This window comes from Lactuca virosa, chromosome 8 (genome assembly GCF_052849685.1).
Source record: "Lactuca virosa cultivar CGN04683 chromosome 8, Lactuca_virosa_CGN04683_v6, whole genome shotgun sequence".
NCBI classification, from domain to species: Eukaryota; Viridiplantae; Streptophyta; class Magnoliopsida; order Asterales; family Asteraceae; genus Lactuca; species Lactuca virosa.
The window spans coordinates 110467165-110477571 of record NC_136433.1 but is presented as its reverse complement, the minus strand read 5'-3'; the positions used below and the strand labels follow the sequence as shown (position 1 = coordinate 110477571).

At 36.9% G+C, this 10407-nt stretch overlaps 1 protein-coding gene across 1 annotated transcript; it reads left to right on the top strand.

The window, feature by feature from the left end:
* Nucleotides 1–2921: 2921 nt before the first annotated feature.
* LOC145130722 (uncharacterized) lies at nt 2922–5855 on the top strand. Its single transcript, XM_079065497.1, has 5 exons — nt 2922–3616; nt 3664–3787; nt 3843–3983; nt 4104–5185; nt 5408–5855. The coding sequence occupies exons 1-5, from the start codon at nt 2922–2924 to the stop codon at nt 5853–5855; spliced, it is 2490 nt and encodes an 829-aa protein (XP_078921623.1).
* Nucleotides 5856–10407: the final 4552 nt, after the last annotated feature.

Here is a 10407-nt window from a genome sequence, read left to right as displayed (position 1 = left end):
CAGGTTGGTGACATGGTACTTCTGAAGGTCTCGCCCTGGAAGGGTGTGATCCGCTTCAGGAGGAGGGGAAAATTGGGTCCCCGTTATATTGGGCCATTCAGGATTATTGCCAGGGTTGGCAAAGTGGATTATAGGCTTGAGCTACCGGAGGAGCTCAGCCGAATTCATAGCACGTTCCATGTTTCGCAATTGAGAAAGTGTATTATGGATCAGGAGGCAGTAGTATCGCTGGATGATATTCAGGTCGATGAGCGTCTGAATTACGTAGAGAGGCATGTAGCCATCTTTGAAAAGAAGAAGAAGATTTTGCGGAACAAAGAAATACCTTTGGTAAAAGTGCAGTGGGAGCATCGGAAAGGATCCGAGTGGACATGGGAGCCGGAGGCGGAAATGCGAGAGCATTACCCGGCGTTGTTTATTCCAGCAGACTTCGAGGGCGAAGTCTAGTTTAAGTGGGGGATAATTGCAACGCCGCGATTCTCAGGTATTGTTTAAATAAGAATTTAATTGGTTTCAAGGCCTACTCGACGAGTTGGTTGCCCTACTCGTCGAGTAGCAGCGGGTTGGTTCGCGTATTTAGTGGCCTACTCGCCGAGTCCATGAAGGGACTCGACGAGTAGGATTTGGCAGATGAAACCCTAAATCCCGGGGTTGTGCACCCTATTTAAGGAAGCATAAGCCTCCTTTGGCCTCTTTTCAGTCCTTTGAGAGCTCAGAAAACCCTAATTCGTGTGGTGCTTCATTCTTTTGTGTCTAAAGCTTTGGAGAGGAGATCTTTTGAGAAGAAGAGCTTGGAGAACAAAAGGCTAGGAGCAAGGAAGTGTGGGAAATCTGAAATCTACCTCAGATAGCATCATTTGGAGGTATTAAGTCGTCACCTTTTCTTCTTTTTCCTTCTAGACCTCTTTTGATTAAGATCTAGGGTTTTTATGGTTTGGTTGAGATGGTAATGTGGGATATGAGCTAGATCTGAAGATGTAACTTCATATCTGTACCCTTCTTGGGTTCTAGAGTCATAAAGCTCCGAATTTGGTCATGTATGAAGCCCCTTTGAGTATGAAACCCCCATTGTGAGCTTGGATTTGACATTAAGGGCCTTTGTAGCTATGCATGCACGTAAAGTTTGCAACTTTACGTGAAAAGCATGCCTTAGAAGCTTGGATCTGTAGTTTGAGCCGCTGCATGGCTCAAATGAGTCTGTATGGCAAAAAGGACTGAAGGGACTCGACGAGTCGCATGGTCGACTCGGCGAGTCATATGAAGATAGGCATGAACTCGGCGAGTTGGAAGAACAACTCGGCGAGTCCGATGAAGATTGTCGTAGATTCAACGAGTGGATGAACAACTCGGCGAGTCGGTTGAGGTTTCCCCAATTTATGTATGCGCGTGTAACCGTTGAGTTGCAAGAAGGAAGCTCGACGAGTGACCTTAGGGTCTCGATCAGAAACCGAAGGAACTCGACGGGTCACTCAGGTGACTCGGCGAGTGGGTTAGTACTTCGTGGAACTCGGCGAGTCAAGGTCAACATGGACTGTTGACCTTGACTGTTGACTTTGACTTTGACCAAGGGTCGACTAGTAGGTTTATGGAGTACCTTGTAAGGTTGAGGACTTATGGGTATATTCATACTATGGAAATAGGTGGTGGAGTTTGTGGCAGTGATCCGAGGGTTGAAGTTTATCTACCGAGTCGACTTCTGCAAGGTGAGTTATCCTCACTATATCGATAGGGTCTAAGGCACCAAGGCCGGCCCTTTAGTTGTTATTGTTATGGTATGCTACATGTGGATATGATCTGTTAGATCGGAATCAGGATAGACAATATGTTATGCTATTATGATCCGTAGGGATTGATATGTTAGTGACCTGCTAGGTCAGTGCTCTAGATATGAGAGATTGCTATGTTTAGTGGTCCGTGAGATAGATATGTTTGATGTTTGTATATGCCAGTATATGTTAGTTATGCGCACATGGTTATTTGTTTGTTGCTTGGGTTGAGGCGGTCCTGCTTTGTGCTGAAGGCCAACATACCCTATGAGCGGTCTGGGGAGACTGTAGGCCCACGTGGCGGTACAGTTATGCCGAAGGCTCGGGACAGATTCAGATTCAGATAGACTGTAGGCCCTGCAGGGCGGTCCAGTCAGGCCGATGGCCCAGTATGCATGTTGTTGATTGTTTATTACTGATATGATATTATCAGTGGGGTATTGGTATTTTGGGGGTAGCTCACTAAGCCCTCGGGCTTACAGTTTTCAGTTTATTGTTTCAGGTATTTCAGGAGATCATGGCAAGGCGAAGGCGTGACCGTACCGCTCCTCATCCTTATGATCTGGTTATTGGGACACTCTGATGAATAATGATTGAAAACATTTTGTAAACAAATACTATTTGGTTTTATTTATGATTGAAAAAGTTTAAATTTGGCGTAAAATTTTTGGATGTTACAGACGGTGATGGTCATTTTGCAGCTGATTGTGGTCTGGATGGTATGTGTACTCCTATGTGTTCTTCGAATACAGTTGCCACCAAGTCGTTTCTCCGTGTGCGAGATCCTCCAGTGGATTTTTCTGGAGGTTTTGGTAGAATGTCGGGGGTAGCTAATTCGGAGGAATCTTTCTCTCACCCTCCGGGTTTCTCAAACTTCGAGGCTAATAAATATTTTTCTGAAGGATCCTTCAATAATCATTCCTTCCTGAATGAAATTCAAAATACATTGGATATTGGAAGATCGTTAGGTTATAATATGGATGAATGTTTTGAGCGGGTGAAAGAAATTGTCAAAGGTCACGTGCACGAAAAAGTAGTTTCATGAATTGTCTTTCCATTAATATACAAGGAGCGGGTTCAAGAGATAAGCGAGTGTGGATTCGTTCTCTTTGTCATAAATATAAAGTGAATTTTTTGGCGATTCAAGAATCGAAAATGGAAAATGTTGACTTGTTTGTGGCGCGTTCTTTTTGGGATAACAATAGTTTTTCTCACGCGGTGTCTCCTTCTCGTGGAGCTTCGAGCGGTATTATTGCTATCTGGGATCCGAATTTTATTTTTCATTCAAATGTGGTTATTTTTTACTGTTTCATTGGGGTTGAGGCGGTTTGGAAGCGGTCGGGGTTAAAGTTTCTTTTTATTGTTGTTTATGCTCCTCAAGAGGTTAATAAGAAGAAAAATCTTTGGCTGCAAATTCTTCAAATGATAATTTCCTTTTCTGGTGAATGCATCATTATGGGAGATTTCAATGTAGTTCGTGATGAATCGGAGAGATTGGGATCACAGTATAATTTGGCAACGGCAACTTTGTTCAATCAATTTATTGAGCATGCTGATCTTCTGGATATTCCCTTGGGAGGGGCTAGATTAACTTGGAGTAATAAATGGGGGTCAAAATTTAGTAAATTGGACAGATTCTTGGTGTCGGACGGTGTTCTGGGCCATTTTCCTCATCTTACTGGCTTGGTGTTGGAGAAGAAAATTCCTGATCATCGACCAATTCTTCTTTTGGAGCATATGGTTGATTACGGCCCTTTACCTTTTCGGTTTTTTCATTCATGGTTGGGTATGGATGGGTTTAATGATGTGGTTTGGAGTTCTTGGGTTCAAGCTATTGAGTCTAATCACCCGTAGGTTATTTTAAGAAAAAATTGCAATTTATTAAATCTAACATTAGGGCTTGGAATTGTTCTTCTCGTGATCGGTTGGGTTCTAAAAGAAAGGAGTTACAGAATCTTCTAGATTCCATTGATACTCGTCTCATGGTTGATGACGGTTGTGCTTCCCTTCGGGAACAACAGGTATCGGTTCAGAAGGAGTTAAATGAGTTAGATCACTTTTCACATATTGATTTAGCTCAAAAGGCAAAGATTCAGTGGGGTATTGAGGGGGGGTGAGAATTCAGGGTTTTTTCATGGTACAGTTAACCGCAAGAGGCGCCAGATGGCCATTCGTGGAGTGTTTAGTAATGGTGTTTGGGTGGATGATCCGGGTCGGGTGAAAGAAGAATTTCGGATTTTTTATCATAATATTTTTTCGATTCATTCTGGGCCTCGACCTAAGACTGATGGGTCGTATTTTCCTTCTCTCTCGGAGAATTAGATCCATTTTATTCAGGCCCCTTTCACTCGGGAAGAGATAAAAAGGGCGGTTTGGGATTGTGGCTCTTCCAAAGATCCAGGACCGAATGGTTTCTCTTTTTATTTTGTTAAGAGATATTGGGATGTGTTGGAGGATGATTTGGTGGCTTTTGTGTTGCATTTCTATAGTCATTCGTCTATTCCTAAAGGTTGCAATGTATCCATTTTTATTGTTATCCCTAAAATCAGAGACCCAAAGAATGTTAGTGACTTTAGACCTATTAGCTTGATTGGGTGTCAATATAAGATCATTGGAAAACTTCTTGCTAATAGATTGGCAGAGGTCATTGATTCGGTGGTTAGCTTGGAGCAGTCTGCTTTCATAAAGGGTAGACAGATTTTAGATTGGCCTTTCCTTCTCAATGAGGTGGTTGCTTGGTGTAAAGATTTTTCAAATCCTCTTTTGATTTTTAAAGTGGATTTTGAAAAAGCCTATGATTCTCTTTCGTGGGACTATCTCATTGAAATTATGCAATATATGGGCTTCGGCCATAAGTGGTGTGGGTGTATTCTGGAAATGTTAACTAGAGCTTCGGTTTTGGTTAACGGGTCGCCTACGCAAGAATTTCAGATTCAGAGAGGTTTGAGGCAGGACAATCCTCTTTCTCCTTTTCTTTTTATCTTAGCTATGGAGGGTCTTCATGTGGCTTTGGAGAGGGCACGGATGGCCAATGTTTTTACAGGAATCTCTATTGGGGACATTGTGATTTCGCACTTGTTTTATGCTGATGATGCAATTTTTTTGTCACCCTGGAGTTTGGATATTGCTAGACATCTTATTCGTATCTTCCGGTGTTTTTTTATGGCTTCGGGTCTTAAAGTTAATTTGCAAAAAAGCAAATTAATTGGAGTTGGGGTTAATTCTTCACAGGTCATGGAGGTTGTGACTTGCATTGGGTGTGCTTCCAATTCTCTCCCATTCATTCACCTGGGGGTGCCTGTAGGCCAGAATATGAATCGGGTGAATGCTTGGTCTCCTATTATTGACAGATTCTGTAGTAGACTTGCAGTTTGGAAGGCTAAAAGTCTTTCAATTGGTGGACGTTTTACTCTGCTTAAGTCTGTTCTTGGTTCTTTGGGCAGTTATTTTATGTCGGTATTCCCTACCCCTCTCACGGTTATTCATACTTTGGAATCTCTGAGGGCTAGATTTTTTTGGGGTGCTGAGCTGGATGAGAAGAGGATGCATTGGGTCAGTTAGAATAAAATTCTAGCTTCAAAAGAGGTTGGATGGTTTGGTGTGGGAAGTATCTTTGCTTTTAACATAGCTTTGATGTTTAGGTGGCATTGGAGGTTCTTTCATTATCCTAACGTGTTGTGGGTGAGAGTTGTCAAAGTTATATATGGGCAAGATAGGGGGCTTTCTTCCTTACCTTCTTGTGGTTATCCGTCGGGACCTTGGAACAACCTTATCCGTATGATTTCCAACCTCAGGAACAAGGGGGTTGATCTTCTTTCCCTGCGTCGTATTAGGGTGGGAGACGGTGCTTCAACGAGTTTTTGGCATGACAAATGGTTGGATGATTTGCCTCTTGCAGTTATTTTTCACAGGATTTATGCTCTAGATATTCATAAAGTCGCCTCTGTCAAAGATCGCTTTCTTTTAGGATGGGATCCCAACATTCTTCGTCGTGCCCCAAGGGGTGGTATTGAGCAATCCCAATGGGACGTTTTTCTAGAGTTGGTCATGAAGTTTCGCTTGCAGGATAGACCTGACAGATTGGGTTAGCTTGGTGACGTGCCTGATGTTTTCACTGTCTCTTCTGCTCGTGCTATTATTGATTCTAGTACTCCGGCTGTTACAGGATCGGAAACTAGGTGGAATAATTGGGTCCCTATTAAAGTTAACATTCTTATTTGGACGATTGGGGATGGGAGTATTCCTACTAGGGAGAGATTGTCCTATCGTGGTTTGGAGTTGCAGTCCAACTTATGCCTGGTGTGCCTTCGTGTTATGGAGACTGTCGATCACATTTTTGTAGGATGCAGGGAGTTGATTGATATATGGAGTCGTATTGCTATATGGTGGGATGTTCAACCTCTTGATCATTTCACCATTACTAATCTTTTTTCTTGGCATGGTTCAGTCCTCTTTAGGGGTAGGCAGAGAAAGGCTTTTGAAGCAGTTATTTTTTCTACTTTTTGGTGCTTATGGAATTTTAGAAATTCCATTGTATTCGGAACGGTCACTCATAGGAAATCCATGATCTTTGATGAGGTTGTTGAGAGGGCGTTTTTTTGGATTTCCAATAGATGTAGGAAAGCTAAGCTTAGTTGGACTGATTGGCTCCATAAACCTGCTTTTGCTACACTTCTCTTGTAATGTGTTTTTCCTAGCTTCTTGCAAGGTTTTTTTTTTTTTATAAAATTTTCTGCCTTTTAAAAAAAAGCATTTTCCATTCGGAACGAAATGTAAAAAAATTATAAAACTAAAAAAATTGAGTTCGAAGCCATTGACACTCGTTTTGAATTTCGGTTAGCCTATACAATAATCCAATTAAAATAAATAATTATATACCTAATATTTGTTAATTATATTCTCATTTAACTAACATTTTTATATTTTTTATACAAAAAATATTTATAAAAAGCTTTACAAATATATAAAAAAACAAAAGATCAAAAAAAATATTAAAAGATATATTCGAGCAAAAAAAAAACTAGAAAAATTATTCAAATAAACATTAAAAAAATAAACGAAAAAATATAAAAAACATTAAAAAATATGTTCGAATAAAATTTTAAAAAAATATATAAATTATAAAAAAATATAAATAAATAAAATAAAAATGTAAGCGACAAAATATAAAAAAAAATTAAACAGTTATATATATATATATATATATATATATATATATATATATATATATATATATATAAAAGAAAAAGAAATATATAAAAGTAAGTGTAAAGTGGTCTTTTTAAGTGGATTAAGGATGTCCAATGTAATTTCTTTAAACCACAGGGATGCATCTTGTCAAATTTTCAAATGTTGGACTAAATGTGCGAATTTGACCAAACGACGGGGACTAAAACTGTAATTTACTCTTAATAAAATATATATTTGAAAGAATTTGAAAAAAAATGTTATAAACTAGTTGAAAGCAACTATAAATTAGCTTTTAAAAATATAGTTTATAACCTATTTTTAGTTTGAAAAACATGACAAATTAAAAAACTAAAAAAATTAATATAATTTATAAGTTGGTTGTAACTCACCAAATATAGCCTAAGGATGGAGGGAGTCGTCCAAAAATAATAGCAGGTTATAGGTGTTTCCGCCGGCAAAATGGTATTGTGCGAGACGAGGTAACGCGACATTGAAGATATACAGCTTATTTTACCCGTTGCTTCTCTCTCTAATTAATTGTATGTCATCCGTAAGGACTTATACCAATATAATTTTATACTATATTTTTAAGTAGTTTGTAAATTTGTTTTGTATAAGTATAATATATCTTAAAATTAGTAAAATATATATGCCTAGAGAAATTAAAAAAATAAACCCTATAAGTTAACTGAAAAGCTATTCTAATTTTCTCAAGAAGTTATTGGCGTATTCGGCACGGAGCGTTTGAGAGCTTCTAGCTTCAGGCGTTTAAAAAGGCACTTCGTTTTGAACATAAATATTCGTTCGGCACTACAAACTTCTAACGTTTAGTTTAAACAAAATACTCTAAATCCAAATGTTACTTCATGTAGCGTTTAACAAAACGCTACCCGCTACAAGTTACCCGCTATAAGTTACCCGCTCCCAATTAGTTTTGCCGGACACGCATCGAGACAATATTTGTATATAAATTTATTATCTTAAACAAGAGTTTGTTTCGGACATTGATTTAACGTAAATTAAACCTTAAAGTAGAGAGCTACAACTAGTACAAATGAATACAATTTACATGACAAGTACAATTGGATATAGCCCTACTTGTACTCCACAAACTCATCAAAATTCGCAAGTACAGTAAACTTCAGAATAATTTAGTATATATTTAATGCCCTTATATTTTATATACTCCAAAATTAAAATTATTTATTTCTCTTAAACGGTCAAAGGTTCTATAAAAATAAAAAATAAAAAATAAAAAACACTGTAAAAAACTGGAAAACCAAAGTGAGAATGAATTTGTAGAAGAATATAAAATAAGTCTCTACCAAGAAAACATTAAAAAAAATTGAAATGAACACATTTAGAAATGAAACTAGTCAAGTATAACAACTGGATTCATTTCATTCAAATTTAATGGTCATGATACAAGGAGTAGGAAGGCAAACGGGCAATAAGTTAGGCCGTTGAACTTTTTTGTATGATAAAGTTAATTCTTTTTATTAGTATATCTATCAACCTAAGGGACATAACATAACTATTCATGATTCGTTGTACTTTATTAAGAAACTTCATCACATCCGACGCGAGGAAACCAAACGTATCAAATGCAAATGGTATGAATACATGTTGATTTTCCATTCACAGTTTCTCATGTTTTGTAACTTTGCATGCAACATATTTCTCAAATCTAATAAAAATCAAAAGACATAATATGATACATTGCCATATATATATATATATATATATATATATATATATATATATATATATATATATATATATATATATATCGTTGATATCAATTAAAATATTATAAGCATATAGTTCGTCATGAAATATTTATTAGATTATATGTTTGAATAATTGGTTGATTTGTTATGAGGCATACTAATTAATAAGGCTATGGTGACAATATATTTGATAAAGTTAATTCAAAGAACTTCAAGTCACACATAAATTGTTCTCGTGAGGTGATCCATATTTGTGTGAGGACTAATGGATTGAGTTTTTGGGACGATCAATATAATTTATTTCTGTTTTTAAGAATTTAATGAGTTGGATTAGGTAAAGATCATACGGTGAATACAGTCTTAATGTGTCTTTTTGATGTCTTTATTGGGAATGAAGATGTTAAAAGAAATTAAATTATAATGATTTTTTCCCTAAACATTACAACATCACAATAATATTTTTAAAAAGAAAAATACAATGTTGGTAGGTCTTCTAGAAACAAAGATTGTTCATAAATATTTAATTTTTAGAAAATAGAATAAACGGCTTGATAGACTAGCTTAATTTACATTTTTTGATTAAATTCAAGAGTGTATTTAGTTGTCCATTAAAAAACTAGGAGAAACCCCCGGTGTCATTGACATAGGTTTGAATGGGCTTCGACGACCAACTTAAAATATCTCAACCCCTTAAAATACTCGATGCCAAAAGAGAGTAGAATGGTATTTCCCTGTTATCTTTTATTATCAATATAAATGTCATCCAAATACAAAACAATTGGATACTCCTAAAATTGGATAGATTGAATAGAGTATAATGTCCTAAAAAATGGAAGTAGAAAGCCTTAATAAGAAAAAAAAACTAAAACTACAATATTGTGGTAAAAAGAAATGAAAGTAAATATCCCTAATATGTTTATGTGGTTAAGTACAATTACCAAATAATTAACGTAAAACACCTATCCCTTCTGATGAAGACAAATCCTATACACATTCAATATCAGCAACACGGTACCTTCATTATATATGGGAAATACATATCATCAACTTAAAAAACAAATGTTAAATCTTGAAAAAAAAAATCATGAAAGAATCTACCAAAGAAGGATATCTACGAATTGAGAAATTTAAGAAGATTTTATATGTATACCCAAATGTGACTTGTGTAGGAGAAATTAGAATGATTCATGTTGTGCTTGAACCACATGGATCAACAGTTGTTACATATGCGTTCTGCACAAACATAGGGTTTTTTTTCCTTTTCTTTATGAATCATGACTTACAAAATCCTTAAATCAACAACTTGCAAGTGAAAGTTGATGTAACATCCCAAAAATTCCATTTTTAATTAGGTAATACTATAAAAATGGTAGTCTCATAACATCATCCAAATCATACTCAAAACCAAGTGTCAAAAACCATATCATGTCATAGTAAAACAATATCATAGTACAACTCCCAAAGATCTCATGTGCGGAAAAACATAGTGTGATGCGCTGCGATCATGCCGACTCCTTTCCTTTCGAAGAAGAAGTACCTAAAACCAAAACTAAAACCCGTAAGCACGAAGCTTAGTGAGTTCCCCCATCATAACACATAATCACATACTGCCAGACATATCTGGGTGCCCGGCCTACCCTATCAGGCATATCTGGGTGCTCGACCTACCCTGCTGAGCATACATAGGTGCTCAACCTACCCATGTTAGGCATACCTGGGTG

What these genes read in the sequence shown, in the direction of transcription:
- LOC145130722 (XM_079065497.1), top strand. Translation starts at nt 2,922, where the DNA reads ATGGAAAATGTTGACTTGTTTGTGGCGCGTTCTTTTTGGGATAACAAT. An exon ending in GGGTGGATGATCCGGGTCGG is followed by an intron (nt 3,984 to 4,103) that starts GTGAAAGAAGAA and finishes CATTTTATTCAG; the next exon opens with GCCCCTTTCACTCGGGAAGA. An exon ending in GGACGTTTTACTCTGCTTAA is followed by an intron (nt 5,186 to 5,407) that starts GTCTGTTCTTGG and finishes TTTGATGTTTAG; the next exon opens with GTGGCATTGGAGGTTCTTTC.